This window comes from Microcaecilia unicolor, chromosome 6 (genome assembly GCF_901765095.1).
Source record: "Microcaecilia unicolor chromosome 6, aMicUni1.1, whole genome shotgun sequence".
Lineage (NCBI taxonomy): Eukaryota > Metazoa > Chordata > Amphibia > Gymnophiona > Siphonopidae > Microcaecilia > Microcaecilia unicolor.
The window spans coordinates 183,699,241-183,716,544 of record NC_044036.1 but is presented as its reverse complement, the minus strand read 5'-3'; the positions used below and the strand labels follow the sequence as shown (position 1 = coordinate 183,716,544).

General features: G+C 44.6%; 1 protein-coding gene across 1 annotated transcript in view; it reads left to right on the top strand.

The window, feature by feature from the left end:
• Positions 1-17,304, top strand: part of UBA7 (ubiquitin like modifier activating enzyme 7) — a 411,248-nt gene that overhangs the window by 75,829 nt on the left and 318,115 nt on the right. Inside the window, 4 exon segments of the mRNA XM_030206492.1 lie at positions 1,393-1,522; positions 2,545-2,627; positions 4,137-4,254; positions 4,257-4,300. Coding sequence (XP_030062352.1) covers positions 1,393-1,522; positions 2,545-2,627; positions 4,137-4,254; positions 4,257-4,300 — 375 coding nt within the window.

Genomic DNA, 17,304 nt, shown 5'->3' with positions numbered 1-17,304 from the left:
GCCATCCTTTTTCGAAAATACGGTTGGCTCCGCTCCAGGGGCGTAGCCAGACACCCAATCTTGGATGGGCCTGGGCCCAAGATGGTGGGCAGAAGAACCCCACCCCATCCCACAGGTGATTGGTCTCTCCTTTTCTCGCCTGCATGCCATATGGTCTCAAATATCCCCCTCTCCTGCACACCTTTTTAAATAGCAAATTTTCACTGGCAGTAAGCAGCAACTAATACACAGTACTCATGTTGGCCCCACATCCCACTGATGCAGCTTCCTGTTTCTGCATAGGTGGGAATAAGTCAGAGGGAAAGGCTTTGGGGCCGGTGTGAGCAGTATGTATCAGTCGCTGCTTCCTGCAGACGAAGATCTGCTATTTATTTGGTATGCAGGAGGGACAGTTGTTGGGAGTTTTCAGCTTCAGAATCTCTGCCAGCCACATCATAGGTGTGCTGCTACTGGTGGCTGAGCTCAAGGTGGGTGGCCCTGGGACCACCCAAGCCCACCCTTGGCTACGCCACTGCTCCGCCCGCTTGCGGCGCCGGAGATGGCTGGCCGCCTTTCGATTATGCCCCTCTACGTGACATAAGTTACCATCATAAATTAACATTTTACTTTATCTTTTAGATATTAAGTAATATAACTGTGATACATGTATGAAATGAACATTAGTGAGAGTGCATGTATGTGTGAGTAGTCCTTACAAATGAGGATATAACAAATTATTTGTTGTGACAGTCACTTTATTTGGATTGGGAGCACTGAAGTTTGCTCACTGTTGTTCATACGAACACATGGAAGATTTTCAATGATAGAGAAACGTGTCCATTCTCTAGGAATAGCCTTTAACCCTAGGGTGGCACTCCGCTTGGGTGAGTTCTAACTCTGAGAATTTCTCCTTTTCACACAAAATGTTTTTATATTTTGATTATCAATTTAATTGTATATGAAACATTCTATTTATAATCTCTAACTAAGTTCTTTAAGAAAGTTCCAGAAACCTGGTTTACACTATTGATTGATTCATGTTACCAGCGGTGTAGTGGGGAATCAGATAATTAAATTTTAAGTTAGTTTTGGGACATGTAGGTGGTGAGTAGAATAAGTAGAGTTAGATTTGGGATTAGACTCTGGTACAGAGAGTTAGATCATGGGAGGAGATCAGAGCACTGAGGAAGCCAAGAAGCCATGTGATCCTATTCCTTGGCATTTGCTGGCATCACTTATCTCCTGGAGTTGTAGAGGAGCACGAACATTTTGCACTGAATTCCATGAATAAGCCAGAACAGAAATCAAAACCTTCTCCAAAACACAGTCATTTCTCACTCATCTGGCCATCCCCTGTAGAGACCTCAGCTGACTTCTCCTTGTACTGTCTTCACCTGCTGCCTTCTCTCTCAGGGATGTCCTGGAGTGGTTACCTGCGGTTCACACAAACATGGATTTTTGGATGGTGAATTTGTGACCTTTTCTGAAATCAAAGGAATGACAGAGCTGAACGGCTGTGAGCCCATCGAAATCAGAGTCCTGGGTGAGATGTTAACCCTCATAGACATATGATTATATATACAAAGTAGTAGAGATAATTCCATTCCTATAGGAAAAAAAAGTGTTCTTTACAAGGCAGTGCTGTACACAGATAAGGAGAGAATGCCACACCTAGTGCTAGATCTCAGTTATTACACAAATGAACGACGTGAATTGGGTGCATAGAAATATAAATAAATATACAAGCCAATGAGTCCAGACAAGCAAGAATTTATTTACACCAAAGTGATTTACAATTTTCTTTTTCAGGTACTGGTACTGTCCCTAATGAGCTCACAATCTAGTATTATATTGTACTTGGGGCAGTGGAGGGCTAGGTGACTTACCCAGGATCACATGAGCTGCGGCGGGAATTGAACCTAGTTCCCCAGGTCTGCAACCGCTGCACTAACCATTAGGCCACTCCTCCACTTCCACAGCCAGAATTGGCAGTCAGTCTGACTGAGATGAAAATCAAAACTAATCAACAGAGTAAGTGAAGATAAGCAAAGAAAGATTTAAGGTTTTTTTTTGTTACTAAGGCATGCTAATGAATTAGTGTGCATAAGTGCCATACAGCCCACAGGTATACAACGGACTGCGCTGCATTTAGCTCATGCTAATCAGTGTGCACTAAATCTATTAGTGTATCTTAGTAAAGGAGCTGTTTGTAATTGGATAGGAGACGGGAACCGGAATTGGGACTGGAATCCTAGTTGTATTAACAAAGATTTAGGGTGGCCCAGGAAGTCGTGTAATTGGGCATATTGTGCAAATTTCAAAAAGAGCTAAAGTATGCATTAGCAAAATCACTACTTTGAATTTGAGCTGCCTTTCTTGTGCTATATGCATGAAAAAGAAGTAGGGCCCTGGAAGCAGTTGAGAGGAATCTGTGTTCTGGAGCTGGGCCTCCTGGGATCAGCGGGGAGGAGCATGGATACCAAGACCATAGTTCCCAAGAATCATTTCATGTGAATTTCTGTACTGAGGTCGGTTTAGGCTTTAATTGCTGTTTTGTGTCTGCAGGCCCATATTCCTTTGAATTGGGGGACACAACTTACTTTTCAAAAGTATGAAAAGGTGGAGTCGTGACAGAAGTGAAAATGCCAGCAAGCGATTTGTTTTGTAAGTACAGTGAGTATGCTTTAGGGATTAAGCTAGTATCTGGCGCTTGAAAGCAGACTCTGGAAACTGATACATAAGAACATAAGAGTAGCCCCACCCCTATACCCTCTGCCACATCCTCCCCACCCTCACGCCATACAGTCACACAGACTTTGTTTGTGACCCTGAAGCAGGCGGCCAGTCTGCCGAAACACGACCCATGTCGGGTCGTACTCTGGTGCCTCAGTAAAGTCTCTTTACTGCACCTCCAGTTTGAGTTACATATCACCGTCTACTCTGTGTTAGCATCTTGGTTCTACGTAGAGGTGTTGCCCTGGTTTCATGTGGATTCTAGTTTGTCATCATCACCATATGTATGACTGTCACAGATCGCTCACCACTATGCTCCTGCCCTGCAGTGATTGGGGCTGGACGAAAAAACTTGTCAATTCAGCATCTTTTTATCCATTTAGATCTTTCATGCTTCTTTTTGTTTCATCGGTTTTTCCTGGGCACCAGACATGCACTTTCTTCTCAACACACTCTAACGGACTAGTTTATAATTTTATTAAAATCTTTTTTTCAATTTTCAGTCTCAGTCAATATCAAAATACTTTGCCAACCATGGTAGTACACCGCCATCACCCAGCAAATTTATAATAGCCCAGACAAACTAATGTGGCCATTGTACAGTATTTGGATTTGTTCCCATAACCATGTCGGAATCATAGAACAAGGAATGTACAACTGCAGACAAGGATCAAGCCACATTAGCAGCGCTTGCCGAGTGAAGAACCTGCATATATGACATTATCCATCATTACATTAACATTTATAATAAGTATGAGGCCCTCTAAAAGCTCGGGCCTCTGGCAGTGGTCAGGGTTGCCATCCCTTAAGAACACCTCTGATCTCACCTGTTAGCAGTTAGTATTCTGGAGCTCAGAAAATTGTAAAAGCTTTTTCTGAGGGTGTGTGTAACTGTATAATTGTGTAACTGCTACATCATAGGTCCCTTCAGTCTATTTTTGTCTGTGCTTTGCCTGGATACAGTTTTATCCTCTAACATGTATGTACGTATTTGGGTTTGGCTCACATATTTTTTAGTTGTAGCTCAGGTGAATTACATTCAGGTATTCATCTTATTGCCACTAAATATAACATAGTTACACTTTGGATTTTGTGTTCCTCTCCAAGTGCACTTGGAAACTTTCTGATTCATTTTTTTGTAGTGGTTTTTTCTTTTCCCGATCATGAGCTTCCAGGCTTCTACCCAACATGCATCTAAAATCTCTTGACATCTTAACCATGTCCGCCACAGCTGGGAAATTGCAAGAAAATAAGAATTACATGTACATAGTATGAGCAAAAAGCTTGCAATCTGTTTGCTAGAGGGATTTAAATAGCGCTTCTTTTGCTAGGGACTTTAATTATATGCAGCTTCTAAAAGGGACCCAACAGGATGGATCCAATCCTGGGATACAACGAGTTAAGTTGAATTGTATAATGATTAGCTTTCTCTCTTTTTCCAGGAACCTCTGAGAGCCTCAATGAAGAACCCAACAATATCAACAGTTGATGCTAGTAAACTGGAATGCTTCAGGACCTTGCACCTGGCCTTCCAGGCTCTGCATCTTTTGTGAAGGAGAAGAAACATTTGCCCAGACCAAGAGACCAGGTAGAAGCGTTTGTCTTCTCATTCTGCTTCTGCAACAATGAACAACCTTCTTTCCATCTGCTTATCCCCCTTCGGAATCCTGAGCAAAAACTCTTATGTAACTCTATCCCAGACAAAGTGACTATGTTCCCTCTTATCTATGCCACTTACTCCAGGGGCACTGAGAAACAATTTCTGTCTGGCAAACAAATAGTTTCTTACTTTAAAATTATACATAAGATGTTCTTATCAGCAGAACATTCTCCTTGCTGTTCTGGACTAAAAAGTCCCTTCCTCCAAATATTTACATCTTGCCTCTTAAAGCAGGTTTAGGGGTCGTCTCACTGAAGTGTGTTAAAGCCATGATAACTGCTTAAGTGCATGTGTCTGTGCTAACTGCTAGCTACCACATGCTAATTTATTTATTTATTTGTTACATTTCTACCCCACATTTCCCACCTATTTGCAGGCTCAATGTGGCTTACATAGTACCGTAATGGCATTCGCCAATTCGGTTGATAACAAATACAGGTTATATTGTGGTCTAATGAGGTAGGTGTGTATCAGGCAACATGAGTGTCGAAGGGAATGTAGATTGTATATTGTCCAGTAAGATCATTGGTTATGCTGTGTTGCTGGGTGTGGGGATTTACGGTGGATCGGTGGGGTAAGCCTTTTTGAAGAGGTTGGTTTTTAGTGATTTCCTGAAGTTTAGATGGTGATGGATTGTTTCACAGCTTTTGGGAGTCCATTCCATTCCATAGTTGTGAGCTTATGTAGGAGAAGCAGGATGCATAAGTTGTTGTATTTAAGTCCTTTGCAATTTGGGTAGTGTAGGTTTAGATATGATCGTGATGATCCAATTCTGTTTCTGGTTGGTAGATCTATTAGGTCTGTCATGTATCCTGGGACTACACCGTAGATTTTTGTGGACCAGGATGCAGATTTTGAAGATGATCCTTTTTTTAAAAAGTATTTATTTATAGCAATTTTACAATTATAATCAAGCATAACTTGTTTAAAAGTGATACATTTTCCATTATACTTTTAAGGAAATTAAAAGAATAAAGAAACAAAATATAAATCCTCGCCCAAGTCCACAATATATGATTCAAGATGTTAAGAAAAATGGAATTTTGTTCAAACAACAAATTTAAAGGTATTGGTTTGAGGGGTTTGCAGGATACACTGTCCATATAACAGGAAAGATGACACTTTTAACCCCTCATTACTTTGCCTAGACGCTAAGAATGCAGTTAACTGAGCTGGGTCAAAAAAGACATATTTAAACAATTGGTATTTCACCACACATTTACATGGAAACCTAAGAAAGAAAATTGCTCCCCAGCTGAAGGACCCCAGGCTTCATCAAAAGAAATTGTTTACGTCTCTTTTGCGTATCCCTAGAGATGTCAGGAAATATTTGTACTTTTTGACCAAGAAACAATTTGTCCTTATTTTTAAAATACTTGTCATTAACCAAGACTTATCTGGAGCCAATGCTACCATCGCTATTAAGTTGTTGGAATAACAGGATCATTATCTGATGACTCAAGTAGTTCAGAAATGTTCAAATCTTGTTTTTGTTTTTTTCTGGTTATCTTGATCAAACGGTGGCAGGTAATAAACCTGAGAGAAGGGATGAATAACCTCTTCCTTCACTTCAAATATCTCTATTAGGTATTTCCTTAACAACTCTCTGGGAGATTTGGTAAGTTGTTTAGGAAAATTTAAAAAACGAAAATTATTACTTCTAACAGAGTTCTCAAGCAGGGGCGTATCTGCGGGGCCACAGGGGCCTGGGCCCCAGCAGATTTTGCCCTGGACCCCCCTACCGCCATTACCCTCCCCCACCTACCGCCAACCCTTTCCCCGCCTACCGCGGTCACCTACCCCCGAGGTCCGCTCCTGCCGGTTTTTTAAAATATTACTTCAGCTGGCGGGGGACCCCAACCCCCGCCAGCCCAGCCAGGTCTTCTTAAACTTCTTCTCTCATGCTGTTCCTGCAATGCATCCTTCCAGTTGGACGGAGTTTGACGTCGCAGCACGTGCTGCGACGTCAAACTCCGTCCAACTGGAAGGATGCATTGCAGGAACAGCATGAGGATGAAGAAGTTTAAGAAGACCTTGGCTGGGCTGGCGGGGTTGGGGTCCCCCGCCAGCTGAAGTAATATTTTAAAAAACCGGCAGGAGCGGACCTCGGGGGGTAGGTGACCGCGGTAGGCGGGGGAGGGTTAACGGCGGGGGGGGGGCGTTATAATGTGCCCCTCACTCTAGCCCCTGCCCCCCCTACCGCCGAACCTCAGATACGCCCCTGTTCTCAAGAGCTTCCGTTTTCTTCTCAAGGAAACCAGATCCTTTATCATAGACTCCTGTTGAGTTTGCAGTTTTTTTAACCTCCAGTGCCATTTTTATATCTGATTGTTCTAACTTTTCTACTTTAAGGTCCAAAACTTTGGTGTTCTGTTCAAGAATCAACATGTTCTGATTCAATTTTTGTGTCTGTGGGGAAAGTGATTTCCCTAAACCCACTATTAATGTCCAGAGAGAGTCTAGAGTCACTTCAGTTGGCTTACTAATATCAAAAGAAAATGTGCGGGTGGTACCTCTTTCTCCGATATTATCTCCAAATTCAGACGCAGCTTCCTCCACCTAGATGTAGCAGGTGTTATCGACGTTCCCATCTGGGCATTCAGCTCACCAACGGTCTGATCTGACACATCCCGTCTCTGTTCGCCTGCACCATTCTTGGAAAGCAGTTTAGAGGTGCCTCCGTTGGTGTGCTGCAACTCGTTGGTTGTGGGGGTGGTTTCCTTGTGACGGGGCTAAGCGTCAGCTCTAGCCCAAGAGACGCTTCCGGGCCTCCATTGCTCCGGCGCGAGTCAGCAGACTGCCATCCGACATAGTTAATACCGATATAGATGGAGTAGATGCGGTCTGAAGGAACGGTCGAATATCTTGAGAAGTAAGAGTCTGCCGTTGCGGGGCGTTGGAGGCAGGAGAGCCCCGTCTCCTCGGCATCTTGGTTAGAGGATTCCTTCAGAGAGCTAGCGAGTGTGACCAGCTAGCACCTCAACACCGCGGCCATCTTGAATCCTAGATGATCCTTTCTTTGATTGGGAGCCAGTGTAGCTTTTCTCGGAGGGGTTTGGCACTTTCGAATCATATTTTACAAAATATCAGCCTGGCTGCTGTGTTTTGGGCGGTCTGGAGTTTTTTTGTGAGTTGTTCTTTGCATCCCATGGATTCCGTTGCAGTAATCTGCATGGCTTAGGACCATTGATTGTATTAGGTTTCAAAAAATTTCTCTTGGGAAGAAAGGCTTTAATCGTTTAAGTTTCTACATTGAGTAGAAAGAAAACATTTTCTTTATTACGGAGTTTACTTGGCTCTCAAGGGTAAGGTTGCGGTCGATTGTGACTCCAACTATTTTTAAGCTGTCTGAGGTGGGGACGGTGTGTTCTGGGGTGTTTAAGGTTGTGGGTTTGTACTTGTTACGTTGAGATGAGAGGATGAGGCAGTGTGTTTTTCAGTGTTCAGTTTCAGTTGGAATGAATTTGCCCAAGAGTCCATGATGTTCAGGCTGTCATTGATTTCATTGGTTATTTCTGTTAAGTCATGTCTGAAGGGAATGTAGATTGTAACTTCATCTGCATAGATGAATGGGTTGAGGCCTCGATTGGATAGGGACTTTGCCAGTGGGATCATCATTATATTTAAGAGTATTGGTGATAATGGTGATCCTTGGGGTACTCCGCAGGTTGCTTTCCACGGTGGTGATATGTTTGAGTTTGATTTTACTTGGTATGTTCTAGTGGTTAGAAAACCCTTGATCCAATTAAGTACGTTCCATCAATCCCAAAGTGGCCGAGGAGTCTTAGTAGTATATTGTGGTTTACCATGTCAAATGCGCTCGACATGTCAAATTGGAGTAGAAGTATGCTATTTCCTGTGGCTATTTCCTGCTTGAATTTCGCCAGGAGAGTGACTAGGACAGTTTCAGTACTGTGGTGGGGGCGGAATCCTGATTGTGAGTCGTGTAGTATTGAGAACTTGTCCATGTATTCTGCAAGCTGTTTGGTCACTAAGCTTTTCATCAGTTTGACTACTAGTGGGATAGACGCAACTGGGTGATAATTGGTGAGGTCGTTTGTGTTTTTCTTAGTGTCTTTTGGTATTGGGGTGAGTAGGCTGCTACCATATTGCTCCGGGAAGAGACTTTGTTGTAGCATGAAGTTAAGGTGGGATGTGAGGTCTTCTATGAAGCGGCCGGGGGTGGATTTAAGTAGATTACTGGGACATATATCCAGTTGCAGGGTGTTGGCGAACCTATGAGTCGCTTGTGTAACTGATTCAATGGTGAGGAGGGTAAATGTTGTCCAGATACGGTCAGCTGGGTATCCGTCAGGGATTAGGTCCAGGTCATGATGAAGTTTTCGATGTCGGTGTTGTGCTGAGGAAGTGTGCTGCGTAATTTTATTTATTTTTTTCATTAAAGTAGTTAGCAAGTTTGTCTGTGGGTGTGATGTCTGTGTTGGTTGTGGTGATGGGGGTGGTATCTAGTAACTTATTTACGAGTTGGAATAGTTTCTTCAGATCTTTGTAACCCAGTCCTATTTTAGTTTTATAGTATGACCTTTTGGTTGTCTTATCGCATATTTGTATTTTCTATGTATTTGTTTCCATGCAATGAGTGTATATTCATCTTTTATTTATTCCATGCTTGTTCAAGTTTCCTGGTTTGTGTTTTGAGTTTTTTAAATTCGTCATTGAACCATGATATCTGTTCTTGTCTTTAAGGGTGCTATTTCGTTTAGTACGCTTCTGTATCTATCCTCCTAGTGATTAAGATAATGTATGGAATCCGTTCATGTTGTCCATTCGTTGTCATTTATCATTTGCCAGAATGCTTGTGGGTCTATTTGCCATCTTGTAGTGTAGTTGTATGTTCTGGTGCACGGTTTAATCCCTTTTCCGCCAGTCTAGGGATAGGTTCATTTGTAGTGGTCGGTCCAAGGGGTTTCTGACCATTTGATATCGGTTATTATAGGTTATGATCCGTGGACAGTTTGTGTGATATGAGAGTCCAGTGTGTGTCCCTTGGTGTGGGTGGCTTGCATGTGAGGCCATTTTAGATCCCAGGATTGTAAGAAGTCTTTGCATTCACGTGCGTGGGAGTCGGGATCTTCTAGGTGAAGGTTTATGTCACCTAGTATTACTTATTGCACTTGTATCCCACATTTTCCCACCTATTTGCAGGCTCAATGTGGCTTACAAAGACCTGATATGGTGTCGCCATACCAGGGTAAAGAATACAATTGGTGTTACAAAGAAATCAAGGAAAACAAGAGGAATTGGTCAGGTAGTTATATAAAGATACAATCTGGTAAAGGTGGATAGATGTTGTGGATTAGTTAGTTACGGGTTTTCATGGTAGGCCTTGTTAAAGAGAGAGGTTTTCAGAGATTTGCGGAAGTTACTTAATTCATTGATCATTTTCAATTGATATGGAAGTGCATTCCACAGCTGCGTACTCAGATAGGAAAAGGTGGTCGAGTGTGTTAATTTGTATTTTAATCCTTTGCAGCTGGGGAAGTGTATTGGAGTTTAACACAAGTATTTGAGATTAAGTCCGTGAAGATAGGCTGGCTTTCGTTCTAATTACCGGGCGGTCTGTAAAACAGGATGCAATTCAGGTGATCAGTCAGAGATTTGTTATGGATTCTGAGTGAAGCAATTTCTAGTTCGGGTGTTATGGATATGGCAATAGTTTCTGTGGTGAATTGGGTTTGGTAAATTATTGCTAAGCCCCCACCTCCCAATCTGGTCCAGTGAGTAATTTGTAACCTGGAGGGCATAGTTCAAGGATTATGGGGCCCTTGATCATGGATCCATGTTTCATTGATGAAAAATCGAGGTTTTCTGAGCTGATCCAATCTGATGTTGTTTTGTTGACTATGGACCTAGCACTTGGATTTTGTATGGGGCTGTTAGGTTTGATGATAGGTGGATTTTTGTTAGTTGTCGTTTGTTGTGATCTTTCCTTCCATTTTGTTGGTATTGTCCGTATTTAGATAGTCTTCCTTTAGTTTGGTGGGTGTCAGTTTGGTGAAGTGTGGAGTGTTTGATCAGTCTTTGGTGATTTTGTAGGATGGGTATGATATATTTACTGTTAGTGGGATGGATAGGTTAGATGGGTCAATGAAAGGGAGTAGATGACTAGGAGTATTTTGATTGTGTTCATTTTGGTGTCAGTTTGGGATAGATAGAGGCTATTTTCGATGCACTTAGACTTACAAAGTTGCTAGAAATCTATGGAACTTTGTAAGTCTAAGTGCTTTGAAAATGAGCCCCATAGGGTATCACAGTCAGATGCTCGGGAGTTTTGTCCTGGGCAGTACAGTAAAAATTATGCACATAAGGGTGCAATTCTATAACTGGGCATCTCCGTTTAAGCACCCAAGGGTGTGTGGTAGGAGCCTTTTCTATAAAGGAACAGAAGCATATTCCATTGTAGAAGACTCGAGTAAATCATAATTGACACACCTAACATCTAGGTGCCCGCAAGTAAGCCAGCCCTTGTGCTAAGTGTAGCAGGGATGCCATAACTTAAGATATTCTGTAAGTGGGAATCTGTTTATGTCCTACCCGTGCTCCATCCCTGGGTACACACCCCTTTGAAATACCCATGTGTTATCAGAATAGGGCTTGGGCAGAATTTTTGCATGTTTATTTATTTATACGCATAATGCACACATTAAACACACAAATTTGGATGCTAGCATAGCGTTGCTGTGAGGTGGTGAACAAGGTGGCAAATGCCACCCCCAAAATGGCTTGCCAGCCCTTTGCTGTCCCAGTTTTAGTATGTGTAGTTTGGGGAAAAGGAGCAGAATAGAGTGCCTCATTGTCTTCTGTGGCATCTTTGTCTCTTTCTTTGTCTCCCTTCGCTTCCACCCCCACACCACGGTGGGGTCTGGCATTTCTTTCTTCACTCCTTCCTCTTTCCACTCCAACCTTCCAGGGGTCACCTGCAATTTTGACAATGAAGATAGGCTGCCTCCACCTGGCCCTGGAAGCACCTTTTCTCTGCCATCACGTTTCCTCAGATACAACTTCCTGTTTCCAGGACGGTGGTACTTGGCAGAAGACTTCAGAGGGATGGCTGGAGGCAGTCTGCCTTCATTGCTGATGCTGCCAGTGACCCATGGGAAGATTAGAGGGGAGGAAGGAAGGAGAAGAGAGATTGCCAGACCTGGTGGTGGTGGAGGGGAGGAGTGCAGAGGAGAGGAGAGAAGCTGCATTCACAGGGCTTGAGGGCAGGAAGGGAAGGATAAGAGAGATGCCAGGTGGTGGAGAGAGATGCCAGTCCATGGAGGTGGGGGGGGTGGGAATGAAGGGAAGAGAGAGATTGGATGAAAGGGGTGGGGAAAGAAGGGAGAGACACTGGTGTCACAGGAGGGGAAAGAGGGAGGGAGAGAGAGAGAGAGTGTGTGACAGACGATAGAACAAGGGGGGTGAGCAGAGGAAAGAGAGAGAGACCAGATGGGGGAGAGTGAGAGAGAGATGTTGGACCATGGGGAGGAAGGCAAGGAGACACAGGGAAGATGCTGAAATTGAGGGCATAGGGATAGGGACACAGAGGGCAGATGTTGCTGCCCCCACTCACCAGAATGGCCACTGTCTTCATCTTATCCTCTTCTCAAACTGCTCACTCTCGTTTCTGTGCCTTAACTCTTCCCCCTCTGACCATCATGATAACTTTCACACTTAAACACCTCCTCCCAGTCCCGTCCAATCTTAACCAATACATTTAGGAATCTTCAGGCTATTGGCTCTTCTACTCTGTCTCCTCCAGTTTCAAATCTCTTCTCTACCACTATGTTATCCAAGTCTGTCAATGAGGCTGTCTTCCTATATTATTATTCTGTCCTCTGCTCTGGTACTCTCGCTCCTCCCATCCCCGTTCTGTAAAACGTACCAAACCCCAGCCTTGGCTGACCTCTAGAATCCGATACCTATGTTCCTGTGCCCGCTCTGCCGAACGCCTTTGGTTGAAATCCCGTGCCCATGCTGACTTCATACATTTCAGATTCTTGCTGACCTCCTTCCAGTCTGCTCTTTTACTTGCCAAACAGGACTATTACATCCAGTTGACAAATTCTCTTGGCTCGACGTCTCTTTGCCACACTGAACTCTCTCCTCAAAGTGCCTTCACCTCCAGCTCCCCCTTCACTTTCTCCCCAGACTCTGGTGAGTACTTTCATGACAAGGTTCACAAGATTAAACTTGAATTCTCAACATGCCTTCCAACATGCGTAATCACACCACTCCTTAAAAAACCTTCATTGGACCCTACCTGCCTTCCAACTATCGCCCATCTCCTCCTCCTTTTCCAATCCAAGATACTTGAATGTGCTGTTTACCACCGTTGCCTTGACTTCTTTCATCTCAAGCTATTCTGATCCACTCAATCTGGCTTTCGCCCCCCATTCAACTGAAACAGCGCTTGGTAAGGTCTCAAGTATCTGCCTGGCCATATCCAAAGGTCTATCCTCTTCCTTCTTGATCTATCTGCTGCTTTTGACATGTTGATCACAGCCTACTCCTTGATACGCTGTCCTCATGGATTTCAGGGCTCTGTTCTTTCTGGTTTTTTCTTATCTCTCCAGCGAATTTAGTGTATACTTGGTGGATCCTCTACTTCTATCCCACTGTCAGTTGTGTACTCAGGGATCTGTCCTGGGACCTCCTTCTTTTCTCCATCTATACTTCCCTTGGTACTCTGATCTCATCCCATAGTTTTCCGTATCATCTTTACGCTGATGACTCCCAGATCACCCTCACACCAGAAATCTCAGCCGAAATCCAGGCCAAAGTATCAGCCTGCCGGTGACATTGCTGCCTGGATGTCTCACCGCCATCTGAAACTAAACGTGACCAAGACTGAGCTTCTTACCTTTCCCCTAAACCAACCCTCTCACTTCCACCATTCTCATTTATGTGGATAAACACTCTATCCTTCCTGTCTCATCAGCTCGTAACCTTGGGGTCATCTTTGATCCTCCCTCCTTCTCGCACATATTCAACAGACTGCTAAAACCTGTTGTTCTTTCTCTATAATATCACCAAAATTCACCCTTTCCTTTCTGAGCACACTACCAGAACTCTCATCCACACTCTATCATCTCGCTTAGACTATTGAACTGCTTCTCACAGGTCTCCCACTTAGCCATCTCTCCTCTTCAACCATCTGTTAAAAAATTCTGCTGCACGATAATATTCGCCAGTGTCGTATGATATTAGCCTCTCCTCAAGTCACTTCACTGGCTCCCTATCCGTTTCCGCATACAGTTCAAACTCTTATTGACTTATAAGTGCATTCACTCTGCAGCTCCTCAGACCTTCCACTGTCATCTCTCCTACATCCTCCCGGGAACTCCGTTCACTGGTAAATCTCTCTTACCTGCCCTTTCTCCCCCGCTAACTCCAGACTCGTTCCTTTTATCTTGCTGCACATATTCCTGGAATAGACTTCTGAGCCGGTACAGCTGGTACGTCAAGCTCCATCTCTGGCCGTCTTCAAATCTAAGCTAAAAACCCACCTTTTTGATGCTGCTTTAACTCTAACCTTATTCACTTGTTTAGAACCCTTATTTAATCATCCTCACTTTCATATTCCCCCTTTGTTGTCCTGTTGTTGTCCTAATAGATTGTAAGCTCTGTCGAGCAGGGACTGTCTTCATGTTCAAGTGTGCAGCACGGCATACGTCTAGTAGCGCTATAGAAACGATAAGTAGTAGTAGTAGATAGATATGAACGCATAGGTAATGGTGGCATGGAGAGAGAAATTTGTCAAATGGACAGGAGACCCTGGAAGAACAGAAGATGAATGGGGGAGGAGAAGGGGAACAGAGCAGAGAATGAATAGGACTTTGGGGAGGGGGGGGGGGGGGGACGATGGGACTTGATGCGGTGAGTGGGAGAGTGTTGAGAGCGAACAGGGAATTAGTGAGAGAGATGCTGAAAAAGTTAGGGGATAGTGAGGGACCTGGCAATTGGTAGATGAGTGGGTGTGGTTGATGTGAAATAGGGGAGTGTAGGAGAAAGGGGATAAAGTAGGGGACAGGTTGAGACATAGTGTTAATGAACTAGAAGACGAGAGAGAGGATGAGAAGCATTGAAAATGGATAGAGGTATTCGGGAAGGGGATGGGTCTCTAAAAGAGTTTAGTGAGAGTGGAAATGGGGTTAAATGGTAAAAGAAAGACAATAGAAGATGGGAGTAGAGAGGGAGTAGAGAGAGAGAGAGAAGAATGGCCTTGAAGCAAGGGAAGGAAGGAGAGAGGGATAGAGCTGGGGCTGGTGAGGGAATGAGAGGCATGGAGGGGGGTAGGCGAAGGCTGAGAAGGTGAGTTCAGGAGATGGAAATGGGGTGGGGAGGATAGGAGACTGGGGAAGAAGAAAGACCGAGGTTGTAATAGGAGTGCTGGAGAGGAGATGAGAGGGACATAGGACAAGCTGGTAGGTAGATGAGACGTGAAAAGGAGAAGATTAAGGACTAAAGAGTGAGAGAGGGAGAATGAAGGTAAAATCAAATTTGTGGATATAAATACAGAGAAGAGAAAGTTTAAAAAAAAAAAAAAAAGCAATAAAAACAAAGATCAGTGCCAGACAGATCGGAGCAAAGAAAAAAAAGAAGACAAGAATAGAGGGAAGAACTGAAAGACATCCTGGAAAATAGTTTAGACGACTGACCAAGGAAAGTGGGAAAAGAGAATTAGGCGAGCCCCCAATAAAATGCCTGGACCAGTGGCCTTAGCCTCAGCATGGGCCTGGGTGGGCAGGGGCCCGCCCACCCAACAGTAGCAAACATTTAGCAGAGATGGTTGGGGATCCCCAGTCTCCGCCAGCCGAAGACTTCCCCCTGATGTAACGAAAACGCTACTCCCATGATACGGCACCTGCACCTGCTCAGTTTTCATGCACATGCCTGCTGCAGACTGCCAAGGTGGAAGAAGCATTTTTCCCGCCAGCTGAGATATTTTTTGGCAGTGAGGGGGGGGGGGGGGGGGGGAGAGAACACTTGGTGCCTACCCACTTCTTGCCCTGGCCCAACCAAAATCTGTCGTACTGGCTACGCCCTGGCCTGGACAAGTTCTGCTTCTGTTTTACCAATATTGCACTGCTTATAGAGTCTGGCTTTTTGGGGGGGGGGGGTGGGGGTGGCCTATTTTTATCAAGTTGAGGGTGGTTGCATTTTTCTGCCTATGTAAGTGAGGTGAAGGATTCTGCTAGTATGTAGTGTCTGTGTAGTATCTGTAACAGTACAGCTTGTTCAGCTTTCCCAGTAGTAAATATATTGGTGCTCTAGGGTTCAATGTAATATTTATAGCACTGTCTTTTCATGGGTAGGTTAGGCCTGTTATGGTTGGTGAGTTTTATGTTATTTTGAAAAGTCTCTGGCCCTATTTGGAAGCAGGCTCATGGCACCCAAAATAAAATAAAAATGCACAGGGCTAGTGCTGTCTACATCTTATAGGATCGACACACAATGAAAACCCATCTGATTTAAACAGTGTCTGGCATTGCCTGAGGTGATATCACAATTTGAACAGTAGCATATCTATTCAAGGTGTGTCTGTTGTATATGCACCCCCTGTCAGATGGTCAGGGTTGCCATATAAAAAAAAAAAATTCCCACACAAAACAGCCCAAAACCCGCCCAAAACCGCACACACCCCACTCCCGACGTCATCACCCCGCCCCTTCCGTCATCACCCCTCACCCCAGCCGTCATCACCCCTGCCCCGCTGTCATCAGCCCTGCCCCCACCGTCATCGCCCCGCCCAAAACGTCGGCAAACCCCGCCCAAAACGTCACAAACCTCGCCTCTGTCGCCATTAGCCCCACCCCCTGCCGGCCGAAAAAACCGCCCCCAAAACCCGTACAAAAAAAACAAAACCAGCCCAAAAAACCGCAAGCCGCCGCGGGCAAAAGTTTCCTGCGGCGGTTGTGGAAAACCGCCCCATCTGGCAACGCTGCAGATGGTTATCTGCATTCTCCTTCCTGCCCTCCACAGGAGAAGGCAGGAGGGAGAATGCAGTCTGATATCTCTCACTTCCGTTCCCAGCAAAGCTCTGCAATCTCCCCCCCCCCCCCCCCCGCACACGCCTTCAAATCACCTCTGCTCCAGTCTTCACCTAGGTTGCAGCAGTAGCAGCACTCATAGGTTGCCTGCACCTGCATCGGGACTGTCTCTCATTCTGAACCATCCTGACCTTCTGACCTGACTTCCTGTTTTGTGACAGGTGGGGTGGTTAGCAGTGAGAGAAAGTCCTGATGCAGGCAAGCCTATGAGTGTCGTTGCTGCTGCCTGAGTAAGACTGGAGTGGAACTGATTTGAAGGGAGGGACTGGGAGAAGCATCCCCTGTGAAAAACAAGTCTGGATACTGGGAGACACATCCCCTGTGAAACAAGTCTGGATACGTTGCTGAATTTGAATACTTTTTGTATGGCTAGTTGTAAAGGGAGTGACTTCACTCCTACATAGACGAATTTGTTGAATGATGCTATCAATTGTAATAGCAATTTTACCTGGTAGCTAAATAGCTGGAGGGGGAGGGTTTCTTTAGGCCTAGAAGGCCCTGGTGTCTTATATTGCTAATTTAAAAGTGTGGGGGAGGGGTATGTGATGAGGTGGTGGACACGATATGCGGAAATGTCACTTTGATTTGCTCCCTTATTGCCACCCTAAATATTTCTATCTAGAGACACCACTGATGTCTAGGTTATAGAATTCCCTAACTGCTTAGCACAAGGTGGGACAGTGCTTTGGCATGCGTAGAGATTGGGTATGGGCAGTACATGTCAGCGCATGGTAATTAATGTATGCTAGCTTTCAAATATGCAGTTCGTGTGAGTGCACTTAACGCCACCTGAAGAGGTGGTATTCATTGTATCTGCACTAATTGCACAGACAATTGCGTGGGAATGCAGGGGGAATTCTGGATATGCCCCCAGCA